Genomic DNA, 23159 nt, shown 5'->3' with positions numbered 1-23159 from the left:
AAGTCCCTCTTCAAAGACAGGTTGGGGTGGAGGGGTGGGCAAGATTCGGTGACACTTGGGGCCACTACACCCCCATCCCCAGAAACCAAACTCACTTTCTCACCCAAGACCCGCTGGATTGGAGTGGGTGGCCCTGTCCGTTATAAACTCCTCCCACCGAATAGAAAGGAGAAAGAAGAATCGATTTTTGAAAATCCATTCATTTCTGTACAGTTAGGGCCATGCTAGTTGCTGTAACGAATAAAACCAGAAATGTATAGCGGCTCAGATACAATGGAAGTTTATTTATTCCTGACGTCACGTCCAAAATGGATGCTCCTGGTCGAAGGTGGCTTTTCCTCCAAAAGATGACTCAGGAATCCGCAGATTCCTTGTCTTGAGGTGCTTTTATTTTCCAAGGTTCTTGGTTTCCAAGGTTCTTGGTTCCCAAGGTTCTTGGTTCCCAAGGTGGTTGTGTTCATCCGCAACAAGCTGTGAAAGGAGAAAGAGAGGGCGGGGAGGGCACAGTCACTTCTTAACAACGAGCTCTCGGAGGTATCGCTTCCTATCAGAGTCCGTGAACAAGCACTCGGCAGGTGACGCCGCCTAGAGGCCGGGCTGGGAAATGTAATTCCGGCTTGTGGCTGCCGCCAGGGACCGCCTAGACCAGGGAAATGGAAGCGTGGATCTGGGGGCGGAGGGGGACAATCAACCTCTCTGCCACATCCTTGAGCTGTGAGGAGACAGCGGGGATCTAGGCTGAGTTGGAGACAGAAGGTACAGATTTGGCTTTCAGAGTCTGGCTGTGTCCTTTTGGGCGAACCCTTTTACCTCTGAGAGGCTCAGTGGCCTAATCTGTAAAGTGGAGCTAAGGCAGAATGGGAAGGGATCGTCAGCGTGACCGTGTCAGAGGCTATCGAACATTCCACCTGCAGTTGCCCAGTAAGTTTGGATATAACAGTATTCTCGGGACAATGTGATGGAGTTGATAATGTACATGGATTTGGACGGGGGGGGGGGGGGGGGGGGGGGGGGGGGGGGGGGGGGCGATATTGAAGGAGCTAGCAACACTGGACCCGGATTCGTGTATGGCGGCCATCGGCTAGAACTGAATGTTGAAGAGGCATCCTACAGTCCCCACCCCTCCTGTGGGGTCCGCTTTGCTCATTTCCGCGCTGTCTGGCCCCTGTTGGCAGGTGAGTTTGAGACTCCTGAGCAATCCGAGCGTCGTGCATGCCGATGCCGATGATCACGCTCGAGCTGCAGGAATGTTTTCCTCCCACTCTCCTGCTTCCCAAAGAACGAAGGCATTGCCAAGCCTCCTCCACCCCGGCTACAGGATCTTGTGCCTTGGCCTAATTAACCGATCGGCTCTAGAAATGGCTTATGAAACAACGAGGGCCAACGTATATAATTTTTTCTTAATTGTTGACGTTTTAAATCGTGGCAGAGCGTTATGCGATGAATACCACAGCGCAAACTTCAGGGGTTTGTCAGTTTTCGTAATATAATGAAGGGAGAAGGCCTGCTTCAGAGCCGTGTGAGTTCAGTAATATGATTAGGAGGCTGGCCTGCTGAGGCCAGCGCCAGGGAGGATGGCTGGCTGACTGCTGTAATTGATTGGTGCTGGCACTGAGGCCAGGGGGCAGGGCTTTGTTGGGGCAGGCTGGTTATCTCCCGCCAATGTCCACTTGGATGTCACCGGGAAGGCAGTAGACGAACAATCATGGAAACCTTTACAGGTCTGTTGACAGATGGTAAGTTAAGAAATAGAGTTATGTAAGACTGCCGGGCGGAGCAGGGCGGCAGTGGAAGGGAGAGAGAAAGAGGGAGGGAGCTGGGCGGGGAAGAGAAGGAGAATAGTTCTGAGTATACTGGCTGGGATACGCCAAGGTACGCTGTTACAACAAATGACCCCCAAATCTCAACGGGTGGAATCAACAAAGGTTTATTTCTTGCTCACGGTACAGATCCATCGAGGGTCAGCAGGGCTCTCTGCTCCACATTGTCCTCAGTCTGGGACCCAGGCTGATGGAGCCTCCGCCATCTGGGACGTCATCATGGGAAGGAAAGAGAGAGAGAATGGTAAATCATGCACTGACTTTTCAGGAACCCCACCTAGAAGTGAGACGCATCGCTTCTCTGCACGTTTCGTTGGCCAAGGCAACCTTGCGCCACACCTCGCTCAGAATGCCCGGAACGAGCGCAATCCTACCGCCTGCCCAGGAGGAAAACTGGAGAGTCTGTGAACAGCCTCCTCTGAAGGGTAGCTCTCAGAGTTTCGGGGAGTCTGAGTCTGGAAAAGATGTGTACTAGTTGGGTTGCATGGTTGGGTCCCCTATGGCAACTGCTTTGGGTTGCACTGAAGGTGAAATTCAAACTACGTAGGAGGGAATTGAAGTCACAAACCCCCAAATCCAGCAGTAGGTCTGTTTGCCTTCAGGCAAAGCTTAATCCAAGGGTTCACAGTCTCTAAAGTCTGTTCGCTTTCCATCTCCCAGCTCCGTTCCCTTCCACGTGGACTCTGTTCTCGGGTTTCATGGTACCGGGGTTCAAGTCCAATGGGAAAAGAGTGCTTCTGCCTCGCTTCCATTTTAGTATTTAATCCTAGGCCTCAATCTCGTTGGACCACACTGGGTCATGGGCACACAGCTGAACCAGTCACTGTATCCAGGGGGATGGAATGTTTGGAATGACCCACATCCTATGGCCAGCCCGGGAACGAGACTCGGATTCACTTCATCAGAATTGTATGGACCGAGGGGAGGGGTGGGGTGGTTCTTGAGGAAAACTCAGGATGCTGGGCTAGAATGGGTGTTCAAAGACATAAACAAATGAAACAATACGCGCCCACTGCAGGATGTGGAGATGCCCCCACCCGGTGGTTTTCCAAATGGTTTGTAGACGCGCTTCACGCACTGCCTATGAAGGCTAGGATGGGGTTCCTGCGCTCTGTTCATTTCCCTTTCAATCCAAGCAATTGTGCTTTATTTGCTATAGATATTAGGATTCCACCTAAAACTGTGTTTAGAGCCAAAATAAGAGGGCTTCTGCTTAAAAGGGGGGGAGGAGAGGAGATCAAACATTACTGCTTTTTGATCCCACCTCCTCATTTTAGAAGAGACGGAGATCCAGAAAGATTAGATTTCTCCTCATGTCTCATTGGCCAGAACTAGTCACATGGGCACCTAGCCGCGAGGAATGCTGGGAAAGTAAGCATCTAGCAAAGGGGAATGAGATGACCGCAACCGGCCTAGTCATAAATAGCTTATCCCCTAAGGCTGGGCACATTGCCACCCCCAAACAAAGTTGGGGTTCCTTCAGGAAAAAAGAAGGAAGGAAATGGTCCTCAAGGAGCTGTCAGCTATGGAGGCATGAGCCTGATCTCACTGACAATTCCTTCAGGCTACAGCTGACCCATGTGCCTCTGTTTATTCCTTCACTGATCTATGAAATTTGCCTGCAATTGTCTCCTTCATTTCTCCCCCCAAATCCTACGAGATGATGAATCATACATTGACTTTTAAAGTGTCCACCCAGGGGCACCCGGCTGGCTCAGCCAGTAGGGTGTGGGGCTCTTGATCTCAGGGCAGTGAGTTCGAGCCACACATTGGGAATAGACTTGACTTTACAAAAGCAACAGGCGCATCTAGGTGGCTCAACTGGTTAAGCGACCAACTCTCGGTTTCGGCTCAGGTCGTGATCTCACAGTTTGTGAGTTCGAGCCCCACATCGGGCTCTCACTGACAGCACAGAGCCTGCTTAGGATTCTCTCTCTCCCTCTCCCTCTCCCTCCCTCTCTCTCTCAACATAAATAAACTTTTAAAAAAAGTAACAAATTAAAAATAAATAAAGTGTCCACCTGCAATGGACTTATCACTGATTGCGTCCCTTTTACAGATGGACAAACTGACCTGTAGAAATGAATTGCATACTCAAGGTCACACAGCTAGTATATTTTGCTGACCCTTTACCATATGCCTTTAGCACAGAGAGAGACAGAGTGCTGAGGGAGGGGAGAGCTTCAAACACAGACCTTTTACTACATAGGGATTGACTATAGAAAGGTGGGGACAGAGTGAGGATGTGGGCACGCCAGGCAGAAGGAACAGCATGTGCAAAGGCCCAGTGGCCAAACAGTGCATAGAAATGGAAAACAGTTTTACAGGTTTAGAGTATAAAGTCTGAAGGAGCGTCGTACTTAGGAGTTTGAGCCTCGTGTGAGGCCCATAGAGAGCCACCAAATATTTTAGGTGGGGAATTATATCATCCCATATGCAATCTATCTTCAGTGGGGGAAGATCAACTAACTGTAGGACCAGGACGAGAGCCGGGGGGCCTTTGGGAGGTGGCAGTGATCAGTGGCCTGGACCACAGCGCTGGTGGCAGAAATGAAGGGAAGTAGAGATTCAAGGGAACAACCGGAGATGTGGAATCCCAAATCTGAATCCAGATTTGCTAACTGGAGGTGACAATTTGGAGAAGTTGGGAAAAGCTGAGGCTGCGTCACAGCTTTCTAGATGGTGGTGCCATTTACGCGGGGGGGGGGGGGGGGGGGGGAGGTAAACGGGGAGGACTGGAACCCAGGCGGCCTGGAACCCAGGCGCGCATTCTTAATCACGACGTGCTCCGGACTCGGGACTCAGGCCTGGGCCAGGGGCCTTCAGGGAACCCTGATCAAAGTGAGGAAACCTCTCTCACTGGATACGGGGATGCTGGACTTCCCAAGCCGTCACGGACACTGCAAAGCCATAGTAAGACCAAGGGCACAGTACTTGCTTAAGACAAATAGACCACGAGGGGCGCCTGGGTGGCTCAGTCGGTTAAGCGGCCGACTTCGGCTCAGGTCATGACCTCGCAGTCCGTGAGTTCGAGCCCCGCGTCGGGCTCTGTGCGGACAGCTCAGAGCCTGGAGCCTGTTTCGGATTCTGTGTCTCCCTCTCTCTCTGGCCCTCCCCCGTTCATGCTCTGTCTCTGTCTCAAAAATAAATAAACGTTAAAAAAAAAATTAAAAAAAAAAAGACAAATAGACCACGAGAGACTAGACCCACTCCGTGTTTACGGAAGCATACGTGCAAGATGAAAAGCCAGCTCAAAGCTCACAGAAGTGTGGGCTTTCTGGAATCGCGTAGGTGACTAACGAACGTGTCGGTCTTATAGGCAGTGCTAGAATGAGTGACTTCCTAAAACACCCTGCAGACAGGCTCCCACTTATTCCAGCCAGACTCCTTCTGGGACACAGATACCATCATCATTACTTTACTGTGGGGCAACTCAGGCTCTGAGAAGTTAAGACCTTTGCCCAAGGTCACACAGCTAGGGCGTGGCAGAGGTGGGAGGCCAACCCAGCTTTCTCTAAGCCCAGAGCCAATACGCTCTGCTGTCTCTTCCTCAGCAACAGCCTCACGTGGACAGAAAGTAGTATGGGCTGGAGCCATTGAGAGAGCCTAGAAGCTTCTAGAAGCCCTGGAGCTCAATCTCTGAAGCATGAGTGGATTTAGGCAGGTGACCGGGATGGATTGTTCTGAGCCAAAGAAACCAGCCAGGAAAAGGGCTTGGGGAAGTGAGGGTTCATTTAGCCAGTGGGACCACAGCACAGGATACTCGTGATGGGTCTTGGGAGATGGAGCCCACACAGAAGAGAGGGTTCAGACTGATGAAGAGTCCCAAATGACAGAGAGGAGATGAGACTTTTGAAGTCGCTCTCCTGCTCTACAACCTTCTGTAGCTCCCCTGGCTACGGTCTCTTGGCTAAGAAGGGAAGAGTATGCAGATGTGGGGAAAGACTGGAGAGAGAGAGACCTACTAGACGTCACAGTCCAGGAGGGAGAGCACACGGTGTGCAGGGGAACGAGAAAGGAAGAGCGTGCATTTTGGGACAGGATTTTGTGTGAAGTCCCCTACCCCCCCCCCCCACTGGCATCCTACTACCCTCATCAAATTAAGGGTCACCGCTTCCCTGCAGCAGCAGACAACATTTCAAGTTTAGCGATGAGCAGGTGCCTTCTTCTACCCACAGAAGTGAGCCGTGGATAGCCGGGAAAACATCTACTGCCTAAAGCAGCAAAAAAGCAGCCAACAACTCCCTCCCGGTTCCATCTCAACTCCCTCCTGGTTCCATCTAGCCACAGAAAATAAGGGTCAGGCACTCCTGGGGGCTCGTATCGCACTTTGACACCTGCTCAGGCAAATAAACCTTTCAATGCCTTAGTGTCTTCATCTGTAAAATGGGGATAATAATAGTACCCATTCCATAGGTTTGGTGAGGCTCCCCTGAGATCACGTATGTAAAACCTTTAGCATAATAACTGGCGTATACTAGGAGCTCAGTAAGGTAGCTATTATTGTTGATAACAAAATAATTGTTTAGGGAATATGTTAGCCTCTCAACCATGTGATTAGCGGCTTTCAGCAAAAGAGTTGGTGTCAAAATCTCAAACATCATGTATTTTATAGCCCTTCCCCTGCAAGGTGGGGGCACGGGCCTTACGACTTAAAAAAAAAAAAATATGTCAGAAGATGAAACGCATTCCATTCCATTCCATTCAAGAAGCTATGAATTGTCATTCTTCCTGCCGTGGAGATTGCTAATTATAAATGGATGGGGAGATAGATGGACAGAGAGTGAATCACGAAAGCTAAATATGCTTTCTCTCTTTGAAGTACTGATTGCTATAAAAAAAAAAGGAAGGAAGTTTACAGAGAGAAAAAAATAAAAAAATAAAAATAAATAAAAAAAGGAAAGAAAGAAAGAAAGAAAGAAAGAAAGGAAGGAAGAAAAAATGGAAGGAAAACCGGCTCCCCCTCCGCAAGCCTCTGCTTGTGTGACAGAGGTCCAGTGTCACCTCTAAAGTTTTTCATTACTCAGCGGTTTTTGGAATGAGTGATTGATGTAATTAAGGTTATTGGTAAAGAAAGACTCAGTTACCAAAGACGAGATGAGTCAGCAGAAAGTTTAAGTAATGAAATAATGTTCCGAGGAGCGATTCTTAAAATAAGGTGGTTTTTTTTTTTTTTTCTTTTTCCTCCGTAACTCTAGACATCTTAACCATTGCTGGGCAGCAAAAAGAGGGGAAGCAGTTAAGCCGTGGGAAAACCACACCCCGCGATTTTAGAAATTCCCAGGTGGAGTCGCTTGCCATTAAAAGACACCATATTTATTGAGTAATGTGAGGTGAAGGTTACGTTCATGGAGCGTCAACCATGTGCTTCGGGGAGCTTGGCCCACATGATCTCATTTAACCCCCGCCTCTGAGGTAGATTCTGCTGTTATCCCTGTTTTAGAGGCGACGGCACTGAATTTCAGAGAGGTTCAGGACGTTTCACAGGGTTGCACAGTAGGCAAACGGCACGGAAGGCAACGGAGGCCAGGCAGGCTGGCCCCGGAGCCCACCCGTTCAATCACCACCGCGCCTCCTGAGCCTCGCTGTTTAGATTTCTCAGCCGTTTAATCCGGCTCGCGGATACACTCAAGGTAACGGAGCGCCGCCAGGATCTGAACTCACATCTGTCTGGCCCCAGAGCTGTTTCAAAATTCCCACGTGTGTGGGAAAGTGCAAACCAGCGCGTGGGCATGGGATCCACTCATCTGTTTTCATTTCCACTAACATGGAATACTCTGGACACACGAGGCTTTAGGCTCTAGGTGGGTGCTATGAAGGGGACTGGGGCCGGGGCAGGGGAGGTGGGGGGACCCTCAGGATCATATGTGATAGTCCGTGCAACAGATGATGAAGGCTCAGACCAGAGCAGTAGACAGGAGGCGGTTGAATGAGATCCCCTGGAAGGATCTATTGGACCTGGAGAGGGAGGGCATAAGAGGAAAGAGAGGTATGTTGGGTAAGTCCTTCCAAGGAGGGAAGGGGAGAGGGGAGGGTGGGCCTGGTGAGCAAGCTGTGCTGAGGGTCCTCCCCCCCAACACCGGGAGAAAAAGGGGGAGGGGCGAAATGTGGTGGGGAGCCTCGCCTTTGAGTGACAGTACAGCGAGGTCCCAACAGTCCCCCACTTAGCAGCAGTAAACGGGGTTACTGTGTGTCACCGTGGGTGGCTTCAGGAAAGAGGAGAGTGGGATGGGAGCCTCCCACTTGAGAGCAGCTGGAGAAAAAGGGCACGTTGGGACTGCTAGGGGCAGGAACCTGTCAAAGAGGGGCGGCATCTACCCCCCTCAAGTCCACCGACCCCCACAACTTTGTTCAAAGCTGGAGGGCCCGGCCCCCTCTTCTTTCCCTGAAGAAGGAAAGAAGGTCCAGAGTCTTTTGTGGTATGGGAGGGTATAGTGGGTTGTTGGCCTTGGCCATTCACCACCCCCCAAAAAGAGTGACCCACGCTCAAGAGAAAAGGGGCTTAGGCCTTGCAGTTCCGGTGGCTTAGAAGGAAACGGTTCAGCAGGTTTGCAAACATCCTCCAGGTTTTGGTCTCGCCTCCTCCAAAGCAGGGGTGGAGATGTGGGTGGCAGCCCAAGGGATTTATTAAGAAAGGAGCACGGGGAGGGAGAGGGGGGAGAGGGGGGAAGCAGGGTGGGCACGGGGAGGTAGCCATCCCTGGTTCTGTCACCAACCAGCTTCGTGAGCTCGAGCACGCTGAACAAGTCAGGGCCTCCGTTCTATAAAATGAACACTTAGAATTTTCCAAAGGGCGGTAAGCCCATCTCTGGGGCCACGCGAGATGACGTTAGTTAGGGCGACGCGACGCTCATGTGGCCCACATCACTTTGAAGGCAGCCCGCAAAGGAGTCGCGTGGGGTTGGGGGAGCCCCTGGGAGCAGCCCGAGAGCCTGAGAGATGCTGGTCACCTTCAAAGCCCAGGGGACCAAGGACTTCATTGAATGAATTCGCTTTTTATAATTGTCTTCTGTCGATGGCAAATGACACTTGTTTTTCCATTACAGCGGTGGTATAAATATTCCTCTCAAAATAAGTCAGTGGAGACAGAACCCAAAGGAAGTTATTACATTCACAGTAGTTGCAAGTGTCAGAGGTTATGACAAGGACTGGAGGGTGGGAGCACCGAGGGTTTTGAGGAGCACTGGGCAAAAGCAAGGGCTCATTCCTTACAGACCCAAGTCCTGTGGAGCCTTCTCAGACATCCCTTCTACCTGGTCTAGGACCTGTCAAGTGTTTACCAGATTAGAAGGGAAAATTAAAAAGGAAAAAGAAAGGAAGGGGGGAAAAAAATCTGGAGAGAAAAACAACTCCACCGACCAAAATAAACCAGGCCAATGGTTTTTCTACCGCACTCTTCAGGAGAGCAGAGAGGTGGTGTTTATTCTAAATGAGCCCTTTTCTCCAAGTTGCCACTAATCCGCGCTTTTATGTGATCCAGGAAAATCGGTCCTCGACGGCCAATGAACGTCTCTGCACGTATGAGTATTTGGAGAAGAGTCACCTATTACCACAGGGTTGGGATTTAGAAGGTGGATACAAATAGAGAGCAAACAAAACTAACAAACAAACAAAAAAACCTCGTGGTTTGGGATCTAAAAAAAAAAGTCTCAGAAATGACAACTATGCGGTGAGTCTGATGTCAAACCGAGTTAGCTGGGAAGGTGTCTGGGATGCTATGGAACTGTGAGGGTATTTGGAATCTAGGGCTAACAGATGTCTCACTCTGCTTGAAAGATGTCAAGACGCTGTTCTTAGGGGCCTGTGGGTTCCCTTGGGGACAAAGCCACTGGTAGTTTTACAGAAAAAGAAAAAAAAATGCCCCCGCTGACGACCATATATCTACTACAAGGAATCAAGAAAAGAATTGAAAACAAACAAACAAGAGGCAGTCAAGCTGAGACATAAGGAAAGAGAGAAGGAAGGAAGGAAGGAATGCAAAAATAAACGCGCGAAAGATCCACGAGATTCAGGGCCTTGCCCCCCACTCAAAAATCTCTATTTGATAGAAGTTGGTCTGTAAACCTATGGGCACGGGAACATACGTTTTTGCTTGAATTATCTGGATAATGGTGGGCGGGCAGAGTCACTTCCAACAGAAGAAACGAGCAAATCTTTTCAGATAGCAATTATTTAGGGAAGAAAACCTTCCTCGGTGGTGGTGGTGGGGGGGGCAGCAGTCTTAGGTCCTCCTTGTCGTTGAGTGTCTGGGAGAGAGAGCACATTCCTAGCTTCTCCCTCATCCTTACTTCACAAAGGGAGTCCTGAAGAGGCAGCTGTCCTCCAGCAGCATCGGAGGAGGGCTAAGATGTTTCCTGGCCCAGCCTAAAAATATCTCCCTTGACAGCCTGTCACCGTGTCTGAGATTGCACCATTATGAATTCATTCCTCTCTGTTAAGGCATTTTGTTTCCAGTTCTCTGTTAAAATACAGATATCCCAGAGAATTTAGCTCGGGCGAGGCACCGACGGAACACCGCCTACGTGTGAAACGACCTGGATTTCCAGCTCGGTGCTGCCTGGAAACTCACCTTGTGAGCTTGGGCGAGTCGTTTTCACTCTCCGAACCTCAGTGTCTCCACTGATTGAAAAAAAAAAAAAAAAAAAAAAACAAGAAAAAAGACAGAAATAAAAGGGGAGAGGTGGTGGTCAGAGAACTCAGAAGTGTCTGCTTTCTGGAAGGAGGGTCTGTTCATTTTAGGATTTGCCCTCGACTCTGCGCTTTGCCACTGTCCCCTAGAGCCATTCTTTTGGGTCAAAATGCTTGGAAGTCAGGTCGAATAGTGTCCACTTTCCCCCTCTCTAAAAAAAAAGAAAAAAAGAAAAATCCCTGTTCCTCTCTTATATACGACATCTCAGCAAATGGCATCCCCAAGCTTCTGGGGGCTCAGGCCCAAATCTCTGGAGGCATCCAGAACTCCCTTCTGCTCACCACCCCTCGCCTTCAGTCCATCAGCAAAGCCTGTTGACTCTACTTACAAAAAATAGCCTAGACCTGATCACTTCTCCCCACTTCTCTGGCTACCAACATGGTCCATGACAGTGCTACCTCCCCTTGGATTCTCCAGCAGCCCCCTCGCTGGACCTTGCTTCTAACCCAAAGATCTCACCAGGACCAATAAAGCCCCGTATAACCTGAACCCGGCTTTGCCTCAGCCTCATCATCTCCCACAAAGATCTCCTGGCTGTGGCTCAGGCCTGTTCCTGCCTCAGGATCTTTGCACTTGCTATATCCCTTCTGCCTAGAAATCCCCCCCCCTCCAATATCATCATGGCCTAGGCCCCAACCTCTTTCCGTGTCTGCTCAAGCATGCCTTGCAAAAGAGGCTTCCCAGACTGCCCTCTCTAGGAGAGCACACTCCCTTCTGGGTCCTCCCCTTACTTAATTTTTCTGCTAATGCTCATCACCGGGACACTGTGAGAAGCCAGCATCACAGGCATTTGTTCACTTCCTGTCTCCCCCTCCAGGGTCTACGCTCCAGGACAGCAGGGGCTTTGTTTTGTTCACAGCTGCATCATCAGCCCCTGGAACGGGACATCTGGAATATTGTAGGTGCTCAATTAGCATCCATCGGAGGAAGGGAACAGAATAGTTGAAGCAGAACTACACTGACCTGGAGGCTAACCTAAGCATTCCACTGAAGAGGTCAATGCCAAGGTCTCTCCTGCACTATTTCCCCAGGGCAGGATGTCCTGGGGAACCAAAGGCAGAGCGGACTCTCGGGAGGGGTGACATACTGAAGGACATCTATGTGCCACTCACTAGAATCCTCACAAAACCAGGGGTGATGCAGGCCTCCTTTGACGGATGAGGCCACTGAGGTTCAGAGAGGTTATCTGATCTAAGACATGCAACTTAGTAAGTTGCAGGGTAGTACTGAGCCACTAAGGCCCAAGCACCCAACCAGGAAGCTGCAACAGCCTACCCCTCCAACCCCACGATGCCTGGGACTCCCTGGTCACACTCTTCCCAGCTATTAAGAGCCTGAAGCTGGAGAAGCCGACACCCTCTCTGGGCCTGCATCCACAGGAGCTGGGCCTCCCCCGAAGGCCTGAGAAGCCCACCTGCTGGGGACGATGGTGGCAAGACTGGAGTCTCCCGGAATGCAGGTTTGGCCAGCAGAAAGCAGCTAAGGTCAAGGAGGGCGCCCAGGGCCAGGGCCAGGCGCCGGGGGAAACCCTTGCAGCGCTGAGCACCCCCCTCCACCACCTGCCCCCCGAAGACCGAACCCCAGCTGTGTCGAGCGCCGCCGCCAGGCCGCCAGTGCGGACGCGAGCTCTCCAGCCCTTGTTTGATGAGCAGCGGCCAATAAATTCATTAATCATCATTTTATGCCTCATCAAACCCCCTCCAAGCCCCTCCATGGGAGTTACACAAATTAGCCCCTGAAAAGACAGTAATTTCAGTATAGCGAGGTAAGTGCTTTCTGATGGGCTTCGCGCACAGAGCCCTCCTGACAAGCCAATCCATCAGCGCGTCGGGGATGGGGCGCGGCCGGGCCGCCCAGCCTCACCCGGCCCAGCCCCGGCCAGCCTCCCCTGCTTCGGCCTCCCAGCCCTGCCCAGCCTCGCCTCCCGGGGCTACCTGGCGAAGGTCTCCGACTAGGGCGCCCCTTTCCCTGGCTCCTTTACACCCATGCACCGCAGGCTGGGGCGTCCGGCCTCCAGTCCTCAGCCACCTCGATCTCCTCCCCAGCCCTTCTGAACAGAAGAGAAATTTGGCGGAGGGAAAAAATCCCCAGGCCCCAAATTGGGTAACGAACCAAGGATGGCTGAGGAGGATGAGCTGGCGCTGAAGTTCCGAACTCCAGCCCCGGGGAGGGGAGAGCCAAACGGCCCCTTCCCCCCCACCCCAATGTCTAGATGTCGGGGACCCCTGACTCCTTGAAATTATTGAAGGGCTGTGGGTATTGCATGCGCATGTTTGGGGGGGGCGGGGGTAATCCATGGCCCCAATCCATTCCTGACGATTCTGAAAGAAATTCCAGGCTCCAAAAGAGAGCCATCTGGGAACAGAAAAGGGGGTCCTTCTGTATAAAGGGCGGCTCCGCCGGACCCTGGTGGCGGGGATGGGGGTGGGGCTCGCCTAGCCTTTCGCGTGGCCCTGGCGTCTTTCTCTCCGAAACCGCCTCCTGGAATGAAAGATAACGCCAGGGGAGGAGAGCAAGAAAGGATTTTCTATCGAGTGGGCCGGGCCGGTTTGACTCCAGCACGGAGAGTAGGGTAAGAGAGGAGAGGGGAAAGAGCCGGAGAAAATTGTGGCGAGGAGTGGGGTATTTGGAAACGCGAAGCCAGCGCCGCGCCTTCTCACTTTCTGATCCTGGAGCACAGAAGGTCCCACGGGCGCCCTACCCAGCGGGCAGGGCCCGTGGAAAGGAGGTCGACGAGGAGCCGCAGGCCAAGCGGAGCCTACCGGCCGGCGCACTATGACCGTGGAGAGCTGGAGCGCCGAGCGACGCGCAGCTCCTTCATTAGCTTCCCCTCCGCGGCGCTGCATGCCTCGGAAAATAAGTTAGCAAACGGGGAGCCGTTTATCTCTTTTATCTTGGGGCCTGATCCAATTAAATAAGTGCACATTTACATTTGCATCCATCAGGCGGGAGCGCTGAGAGCCCGGGGTTTGCTCGGAGCAAATAAAAGCAGATTTCACTGGGAAAAGTGGCGTCTGGGCGCGCTGGGCTCGTCCGGGCGCGGGAAACGAGCGCAGCCCGGAGGGCGGCCTTGGGAACCCGGAGCTGGGGCCTGCGGCCGACAGGAGGCCAGAGACCCTCTCAAGGTCCGAAGGGGTCGGCCTGGGCAGGGGGTGCAGCCAGAGCTCCAACCCCTCCCCAGAGGCGATCCTCCGTTAGGCCACAACCTGGGCCCCGCCTCTGGCCCTGGACTCAAGTCGCATTTAAACGAAAACGAAAAGGAGAGCAACTCTGGCCTGGTCCCGGCGGGTGACCTGCGGAGTAGGTCTAGGGACAGTCCCGCAGCTTTGGCCAGTTTGGAAGGCGGGCAGGTGGCAAGGTCTCACTCAGGCCCGATTTTCCTATTCGGTGGCCGAAGTGAAAAGGGATTCCAAGAGCCAGGCCGAGGACGCGCCTCCGCTTTCCCCCAAGATCTCTGCACCAGGGTGAGACCAGTCAATACTGCCGCTTAGCGCTTCTGGAGGGGCGACAGGGGACGCCCAGGCGAGCGCCCCTTGCTTGGCCACGCCGACCTCATGAAAGATGCTTTCGAAATAGGAGGCTTTTGAGAATGAGAAGGTAGTTTTGTTTGCTTTTCATTTTCGTATGGATGTCCAACCCCCAGGTCAAAGGGCAGAAACGGTTTTGGGGGGGGGGTGCGGTTGCGGGGTAGACCCCAGGTATGCCAAACCGCAGGTGAAACAAAACCGCGCGGCGTGCAGAGCCCCGACGTGGAAAGGCCCGCAGAAGCGGAAGGGCGCACCTGAAGCGGAGCGGGGACACTGGCTCACTGCCTGGGCCGCGCACTGCTGCGGCCCCCCCACCCGCACACTTGTTTCAGCCGTCGGCATATTTCTCAATTGCCTGCTGCCTGGTTTCCGGGACTGTGCCCAAACCGTGGCGGGCATCTGGAGGGTTAAAAGTGTTCTGGTTGCGGGCCCTGCTCTCCAGATCTCCAATGCTAACTGGGTCGTGGGACCCGCGCCGCAGAGAGTGGCGTGGAGGAACAGTTTCAGTTTGACCCGCTTGGGGTTCAGAGCTAAGACCCTGCTGGGGGTGGGGGGCACAGCCGGGTCTTGCCTAACTCCTCCTCTCTGTGAACCGTGTGGCGCCCGGGGACCAGTAGGCGGCGCCCTTCCTAAACTGCATCCGCGTCCGGCTCCCTCTCGGGAGAGCAATCACATTCCTTTCACTTTGGGCGCTTTGCAGAGCGCTGTTCCTTGCCTCTGCCGGCGTTGGCAGCTAGTTGTGGGGGACAAGTGGGCTGGGAGGCACGGCCGGTTCTGAAAATGCACGTACGACCCTCCCCTCAACCTTCCAGGCTCCAAGAGTTGCGCACCCCTCGCAGAAGGACAGGCCCCGAAAAGCTTGCAAACTAGAAGGCCTCGACGCAGGCCCTACAGTACCCAGGCCAGGGAACAACATTTCGGGCCCTAGCACCCCCAGCCGAGGAGCAGGAAGGGAAGCAAGAAGGTCCCCTTTCTGCGGTCTCTCCTCAGTATGCGCTTATGTGCCCTCCGGGATTGACTGGGCTGTTGTCTCTTCCACCCCCAAGTCCCATGAATTGATTTGGCCCCCATAGAGGGGTAAGGAAAGGGACCCAGCTCGTTCCGGTTTGGCGCTGCTTCAGGGGGCTGACTGCCTAGACCCCACGCGGTGATCCCGCTGCCCTCGCCGCCTGGGGTTCAGCCCTCCTAGCCCCTAAGTGCCAAGCTAAACGCTCCTCGAGGGGGCCAGAACCAGCGCAGTCCCGCGCAGGTGGCAAACGCCCGCGCGGCCCCAGCGCCCAGGTGTCTTTGGTGCGGCCTCGCGCAACTTCCGCGCCCCAGTCCAAGCCTGCGAACAAACCTCGACCCCACTGCAACGCCGGAAATTCCCCCCTCGCCCCAGCGCCTCCAAGACTCTGTGCCTTTGAGACGGCCAAGCGGGGCTCGAGGAGGCACGTGGGACAGTAAAGACACGAAATGACTTCGGGGATTAAGCGCGGGAGACAGCTCCTAAATACCTAAACCTCGGACTGCCGGGCAGGCTCCCCCACCCTGGAAAGTCTCCGGACACCAGAAAAACCACTGGCCACGAAACCCAGCTGTGCAAGGAGAAAACCCCAGACTTTAATTGGAGGCTTGTATTCAAGATGAAGGGCGCAAAGACACCCGTGGACCCTGCAGAGGCCAAGGGCAGGAGGGATACGGACCGGGGGCAACGGCTCGGGCACCAGCCTTCCAGCCGCTGGTGGCTTCGCTCCCCGGCCGGGAGGCTCCTCGCACCGCCCCTCGTTGGGGAGAAACGCCGCGGGCTCCCCGGTGCGCGGTTCCCGTTCCCAGGCAGCCCCGCGGGCATTCGGCTCCCAGCCCCGAGCCTCCGCGATCAGACTTGGGAGGCCCGCGCCGCGCCATTTGCATATTCCCGGGAACACAAGGAGGCCTGTAATTTTCTTTTTAAAATCGTTGGGCAGGGTTTAGGGCCAGCGCTTCCAAAACCCCGCAGAGTTGATGTCGTCCTTAAACTCTCTCTTAAGAGAAGGGGACTGGCCTATTCTTCTGACTTTTTTAGAAGACAAGGTGGCTCCTGGGGCTGCATATTCAACAGGGGGGAAAAGCTGATTGTGAACCGGGCTGTCGGCGGGGTGGGTGGAGGGGGCTGGGGCGCGGGGGGCGGGGGTGGCGGTCGTGGGGCTAGTCATCTCTGGAATTCGATTGTTTAAAAAAAATCATTTATAATTAAAGGGACAAAATAAAATACGATCGTCTCATGCATATTTAATCATTCACACTTCCAGCTTTGAAACCACTTTCCCTGCGTGAATCTTCTCACTAATTTAAACTCCTAAGTCGACCGCTGTTTGCAAAAACATCTGGACAAGGCAGTTTTCAAACTTGTTTTAAATTCGAATAAGCTAATGGAGCCCCGTCACACGTTAAAACAAAACAAAACAAAACAAAAAAACCAAAAAAACATAGCAAAAGTTAAAACTCCGGTGAAAGTTTGGGGTGTGTTAAAAAAAAAAAAAAACAAGCAGGGTTCAAGTAATCTTGAGCAGAAATGCAAATATGTGCATTCTGATTTAGCCTAATTAAACCGGTGTTATGTGCAAACACATTGTCTCTACACTCAGGCTTGGGCTTAATAGAGCAAATTAATTCCCCTCGCTGGAGTATGTTTTTGCTATAAACCCTCCCCTCCCCCGACCACCGAAAATTTCCCACGAAGTAAAAACACGTCCGCGGTTCCAACTCTCCCTCGCAAAACGGAGACCATAACACCGACAGTGTTGGCGGGCCTCGGGCACAGGGCGGTGTCTCTTCCTCATTTGGGATTGAGACTCATCCTGATGTTTCATTTTGCGATGAAATATGCGGGATTCAAACGAGAAAATAAAACCTCAGAAATACTTTTGTAGCTACTTGGACTCTTGAATCAGCGACAGGAAAAGTGCTAACGCGACAAGCCCGATCGAGTCCACAACAGCCTCATTATCTAGGCAAGTGTCCTCGAACTTTTGAAGGCCACTCGTCCAGAAAGGGGGCTCGTGCGGGAGGGGGGGAGGGGGGGAGTAGGGACGCCCTCCGGGCCCTTCGGGGCTCCCCTCACTGTCCCCAAGCGACTGTGGTGCTCCCTCCCCCACTCCGCCCACTCTCTTCCAGTCTCCGACTCTGCAAAGTGCAGGCTTGTAATTCAGGACAAGTGTGACACCTACCTGTGAAAGGGGGGAACCGTCCCCTAGACGGTCCCGCGGCCCCAGCCTCGCTGCTGCGCGGGGATCTACGGGGCCGCCTCCCACCCGCACTGGCGCGGCTGGAACACTTACTAATTTAATCAAATCCAAGGAAGAGATCAATGCCCAGTCTTGAAGGGGTAGGGAAAAGAGTGACTTGGGAAAGCCTTCTCCTTGGCATCCCCTTACGCTCCCCTCCCGCCATTAGCCCATAGCACCTTTGAAATAGTAATAAGGGCTAAATCCGGCATAAAATCGAACTCATTAGCAAAGTTCACCAGCTGATTGCTTTGCATAAAACACGACACTGATTGGAAGTAATTAGGTTAAGCGATGGAGCTCGGATGGTGCGTGTCTCTAGCAGGCTTTGCGATCCTTTCTCCCTTCTGGGCACACACTTGGGTCGCTCTCCTCCTTCCTCCAGGGTCCAATCTCCCCCAAACCGCCCGCATCAGTGATCCAAATCTGCATTCCCCTCAGGGCCAGGGTCCCCGGGGCTTGCCGCCTAATTACGGTTTCCCCCCTGGCACGCCGAAGTTCTATGGAACCTTTCATTGCCCACTTGGGGGGTGGGGGGGGGGAAGTTGCAGTCTCCACCTTTTGTCCAAGGCGATGGACAGTTTATTGAGGCTTCTAAAAAGTAATGAGTGGCTCTGATTATGTTAAAATCTCTTTTAATTAAATATTTTGCATTTTACAAAGGCGGCTGCAGTTTCTTTTACTTTTTTTAAATCTAAGAGTATAACCTGTTTCCTTTCTGTAATAATACTTTAGCTCATATCCAGAAAAATCAATAGGTGTAAAAAATTAAATTAAACTTGTATTTTTAAACTATGAAACAGTTTCAGGGGAAACACAAATGTATATATTTATATTACAAAAAAAAACATTAAATGCCTGTACAGGTGTCTTAATTTCATAATTTACTTCAAAGATATTGAATTATCAATTTAAATACAAAAATGCTACATTAAATATACAGAATAAGATTTAATACAAATCCTTTTTAAATTTTTCTTTTCGGTTGGTTAAGACATTTTTGTGTGTGGAGATGTTTACATTTTTATGTTACCCATCTCCAAGAACTATAAACTTTTTAATAGGAGGGGTAGTTTTGTTTCTCTCTCTTGGTGATGGAAAAAAATAACTGCCAAGGCCATGTTTCTTAATAAATTAGGAAAGTCCGGGACCGACGCAGCCCGCGTTAAATGTCGGACATACCTTTCTTCAATTCATAGGGAGAGTCTTTGCACAGATCTAGCTGGGACTGGCTCCGCAACATTTTCGGGTCTTTAGCCAAAGCGTCCGCTCGGTTCAACACGGTCTGGTTTAATCCATTGAAATGCGAGCCCGGACCGGTTGTGGGGCCTGGCCCTGGCCCTGGGTGGCCGTGAAGGTGTCCGAAGGAGCCATAGTTCGTGTAGCCGGGATAGAAGGGCGCCGTGTAGTAGAGAGGCCGGGACAGCACCGTCCCGCCTGGAAAGGGACACTGCGCCGAGGGGGAACGCGATGGCGCCGGGGCCGGCGACGCGCGGCTGCCTCCTAAGGCTTGCCCCGCTACCGGCCCGGGGCACGGTGGGCATGGGGAGCCTTCGCTTCCGCCGCCCCCGTCCTTGACCTTGTCCGAGGATGTGGCGATCTCTGCCAGAGACCACAGTTTGGGCTTGGCGAGCACCGCCTGCGGCGGCGGCGGTGGCGGAGAGTGTATGACCGAGGGCCCGCCGGGACCGGGGGGCAGCTCTCCCGCGGCCGGGTGCGGGCCCGGAGCCGGCGCGCCCGAGGGGTAGTGAGGGGCCGGGTCCTCCGCCAGCCGCGCTGCCGCTGGCCCGGCCGGGGAGGGCCCGCCGGCGCGGGGGGGCCCAGGCAGGGCGTCGAGACGGCCCTCGGATGGCGGCTCCTTAAAATCCGAGTCGCTGAGGCTGCCCTCAGTCTCCTTGCCGGCGGGGGTGGGCGGCCCCTGCAGCCGCTCGCAGCCCGAAGCCGCCTTCTGCTCCGCTCCTCCTGCGGGAGAAACCCCAGGCCGTCAAGGGGCGCGGAGGCCCAGCGGCGGGGCCCAGGTGCCCGGCCGCAAAGGCAGAGAGACCCTTGCCCCCCACCTCCAGGCTCCCCCCCCACCCCCCCACTTTCCTCCTTACTCCAGCTCAACACATCCTTCCCCGCGTCCACCAACCTGCTTCGGGGCCCTCGGAGTCTCCCTTGTCCTCCGGCTTCTGGGGCTCATCCTCGTCGTTCTTCTCCAGATCAATGTTCTCCTCCTCCTCCTCGTCCTCGCTGCGGTTCCGCGGCGTCCACGTCATCTTGTTCTCCTTCTTGAGGCGCCGGCGCGCGTTGGCGAACCAGGTGGACACCTGGGTGAGGGTCATCTTGGTGATGATGGCCAGCATGATCTTCTCGCCCTTGGTGGGGTAGGGGTTCTTGCGGTGCTCGTTCAGCCAGGCCTTGAGCGTGGCGGTGGCGTCTCGCGTGGCGTTCTTCCGGTACGCGGGGTCCCCATACGGGTAGGAGCCCAGCGGCGCCGCGTATGGGTGGTACCCCAAGGAGCCTGCCATGCCCGGTGTGTGATCGTAGGGAGAGCCCTGCGAGGAACAGGCAGAGAGAAGGTGAGAGTGGGCCTTGGTTCCCAGTACCACCTAGAGGACCGAAGCACACTCTCCCTGCGCCCAGGGGTCCGCGAGCTGCGAGGCCCGAACTCCGGGCTTTCCCTGGGGTAGGGCTGGCGGGCTCAGACCCAGGGGCAACTCCTCCTCCTCGGAAGGCAGCGGGGGCGCCAACTCCTGACTCCGGTCCTTAGGGAGCCCTTGAAGCCGTCCTGGCCTCGGTGGCACCCTGTAGGCCCCCGTCTGCCGGGGCAAGTCCGCCCCCCAGGCGCAGAGCCGGCCGCCGTGGCCAGGCCCTCCACCCAGAGGCCTGGGCAGCAGTGGCGACTCCCCACTTCGTGCCCGGGTGGCTGCGCGCTAGGCGCAGAGAGGGAGAGCACGGGAAGTCAGGGCATTTTTACCCCCACAGAGAAAGGCAAACGAAAAGCCAAGCCTTGCCCCGGCACTCCCACCCCTCCAAAAATGTTACCCCAAACCGAAGCCACGGCGCTTTTCCAGAAAAGTGCACCCGGCCGAAAAATCCCGGATGCACCGCAGCTCGGCCGACTTTTCAGAAATTTAATACCTCCAAATCGGATTGCGAAGATAGGATTACGGATTTGCAACATTTTGGAGGACTAATTAAAGGCGAGGCCAAACACATTTACATAGACTTAGCACGCTTCTGCTCAGATTTCTGGTCCATTTCTTTTGAACTACTTTTCCAAAACGGCAAAACCAAAAACACAAAATGAAATAAAATGTGCAGGACGGCCTGGAGCTCACGTTTGAACCAAATGCTGCTCTTTAATTGCAGCGACCTCTCCCCCGAAAAACCCTCGTCGCCAGCCCCGCGACCCAAGCAGGAGGCGGCTCTGCTCTCCGAGCAACTCCTGAGCCGGAGGCCCGGGCGAAGCCGACCGAGACAGTCTCTCCCAAGTTTGCAGGGGCCGCGAAGCTTGGCGGGGGCAGTCCGCGGTGGCGCCGAGGCCCGTGTCCCCCGCAGCCCCCGCCCGCCCCGCGCGGCCCCAGCTGCCCTTGCCCGCCGCGGCTCCCGCTCACTCACCACGTACGAAGAGAAGGCGGCGGCGGCGGCTGCCGCGGGGTCGGCACCGTACTGGAGGTGCGAGTTGTAGCCCGGCGAGGGCGCCGTGAAGGCGGTGGAGCCGGCGTAGGGCGAGAACGCGGAGCCCGACGACGAGCGGCCGAGCTCATCCGTGCGGGGCCCCGAGATGACGCTGGTGCTGTACGCCGGGCACGAGTAGAGCGCCAGCGAGGCGGACGGCTGGTACAAGTAGCCCTGCGGGTAGGACATGGCCACACACGGGCATGGGGCGCGCCGCGCCGCGGCCGCCAACGAGCCGGGCGGCGCCCTGCGAGGGCGAGCGGGCGGGCACCTGGCCTCCGGCTGCCCCCGGCTGTCGCTTCTCGGGCCCCGGCTCCCGGGCTCCGGCCCGCGGCGCCTCCTCGCTGGCTTCCCGCGCGCCTCCGGCTGCGACTGCCGAGCCCGCTCCTCTGCGCGCCTCGCTCGCCCCGGCTGGGTTTCCCCCCCGCCCTCCCTTGCTGCTTTCTCTTTTTCCCCCTCGCTCTTTGCACTGGGGGGCTCTGCTTTTGGCTTCGCAAAGGTCCTGCCAAGATGCTAAGTTGGAAATTGAGGATTCTGACGCCTTGTGCGCGCCTGAAGCTCCTCCTTCCCGGGGTGTAGTCGGTGGGAGGACTGGCAGGAACCTCTGGGCGGCCGCAGCCAACCCGGCCGCCAGGCGCGCCTCGCCCTCTCCCTCTTCCTCCCCGGCTCCCTCTCCCGCTCGCTGGCGCTCCCCTCGCCCCTCCCTCGCGCCCGCCTCTCCACCGCGGCCCTCCTCTCCCCCCTCCTCTTTTTCTCCCCCCTCCTCTCGCGGGTCTCTCTCCCTCTCTCTCTCTCTTTCTCAGACTCTCGAGCGCCGGCCCCAGGATGACAATCACATCCCAGGCGCGCCGATCTCTTCCAACTTTCCTTCCCTGCTAAGTCGGGGTGGAGTGGCAGTTCCGACACAAGGCGGGCCCCGGTGGGCCAGTCCGGCCGCCCCGAAGCACAAAAGGCGACCAGGCGGCGGAAGGCGAGCCGGCGAACGCTTTGCTCTGTGCTTGCCACAGTAAGCCGCGAAGTTAGCGGATTTCTTGTTCGCCAAGAAGCTGGGTTCCGAGGCGGATCGCCGCCTACTCTCCCCTGGCTTCTCCCCCCAGCCAGGGAACCAGAGAGCGAGTTTGGAGACCTGAAATGGAGGTCCCCGGGAGAGACGGAGGGATGCCCGCGTCCAGGGCGCAGGGAGTGCGAGATGATTGTCCCTTTCCGCCAGCAGCAGCAGGTGGGCGAGAGACAGGCCTTGGACATCTGCACGTCTCCGGCCCGGCCTCCCTTCCACCAACTAACTCCCTGCCAAACGGCGAGGGAAGGGGGAGGCGGGACGACGGGGGTAGCCTTTCTCTAGAGCAGAGGTAGTGGGCGAGAGCTGCCAGACGGAGAAGCAGCTATACCGGAGTCGGTCTCCGGACCCCACTACACCCCTTCCCGCCCCCGGCCATGAATGGCCGCCTCCTTCTCCCGGCTTTCCATCCGCAGCCCCCCCTGCCAGGCCGGTGGTGGTGGTGGACTGTGCGGGTCCCCTTACTCTTAGCACGCACTTTAGCACCCGCCCACGCTCCATTGTAAACGCTCCGCATTGCCCAACCCAACCCCTGTTTGTTCAGCGAGGCGCTGGCAAGGCAAACACACACAACTGAGTCACAGGCAGAATTCTTGCCCACGACGGCCACACAGAATACAAAACAGACCCCCTGCCTGTCTCTCCACCCCGCGCCGCCACAAGCCACAGACGCACTCGAACTCTGGGACAGACAGGGGCGCTGGTGAACTAAAACAGGGGCAGGCACAGTGTTGGGCACCCCACTGGAACTCAGTATGTCAGGGACTTCGTGGCCTTATATAAAATTGGGCCACACGCAATCCGAAGCACAACTACACAGCTTCCCGCGATGACTTTCACAAGTAGGATACACTTTATTTCCGGAGCTTCAGTCCCCGCACACTAACCCACTCTGTACCCTCGGACACACTTGGCGGCTGGACTTCACGCACGCGCGCTAACTCCTCCCCTCCGTCAGCTCTCCCCCTGGCTCCGCCCCTCAAGTGGACATTCGGCGAATCTCTCGGTCAGCCCCGCCCAATCCCTCCATGCCTCCATCCCTAATTGGACGCTGGCCTCTATTGGCTCCTCCCCTCGGCGACGCGGTCCCGCTTCCCTCCGAGTCACAGCGCCGAGGGGGTGGGGTTGGGCGGGGCGTCGGCTCCCTATTGTCATGGA

The 23159-nt window shown here is 55.0% G+C and overlaps 1 protein-coding gene across 2 annotated transcripts; it reads right to left on the bottom strand.

The window, feature by feature from the left end:
• Window positions 1–266: 266 nt before the first annotated feature.
• On the bottom strand, window positions 267–23108 carry IRX5 (iroquois homeobox 5). Of its 2 annotated transcripts, XM_049621773.1 has the most exons (5): window positions 20885–23108; window positions 19413–19818; window positions 18464–19243; window positions 1943–2026; window positions 267–471 (listed from the first exon to the last, which is right to left on the bottom strand). In XM_049621773.1, exons 1-4 carry the CDS (start codon window positions 21131–21133, stop codon window positions 1962–1964), a joined length of 1500 nt encoding a protein of 499 aa, XP_049477730.1. In that variant the 5' UTR covers window positions 21134–23108; the 3' UTR covers window positions 267–471; window positions 1943–1961. The 2 variants fall into 2 exon arrangements, with proteins under 2 accessions (XP_049477730.1, XP_049477731.1); XM_049621774.1 differs by lacking the exons at window positions 267–471; window positions 1943–2026 and having other exon boundaries at window positions 18379–19243.
• Between the last annotated feature and the right edge of the window lie 51 nt (window positions 23109–23159).

Source organism: Panthera uncia, assembly GCF_023721935.1.
Source record: "Panthera uncia isolate 11264 chromosome E2 unlocalized genomic scaffold, Puncia_PCG_1.0 HiC_scaffold_19, whole genome shotgun sequence".
In the NCBI taxonomy this organism is placed as follows: Eukaryota; Metazoa; Chordata; class Mammalia; order Carnivora; family Felidae; genus Panthera; species Panthera uncia.
Note: the sequence above shows the minus strand (reverse complement) of the source record. Positions and strands in the feature narration are given on the sequence as shown.

Coding starts and splice junctions, on each gene's coding strand:
- IRX5 (XM_049621773.1), bottom strand. CDS start 21,133: ATGTCCTACCCGCAGGGCTACTTGTACCAGCCGTCCGCCTCGCTGGCG. Junction 19,819..20,884: donor CCGCCTTCTCTTCGTACGTG/GTGAGTGAGCGG, acceptor TGTTCCTCGCAG/GGCTCTCCCTACGATCACAC. Junction 19,244..19,412: donor CTCCGAGGGCCCCGAAGCAG/GTTGGTGGACGC, acceptor TTTCTCCCGCAG/GAGGAGCGGAGCAGAAGGCG.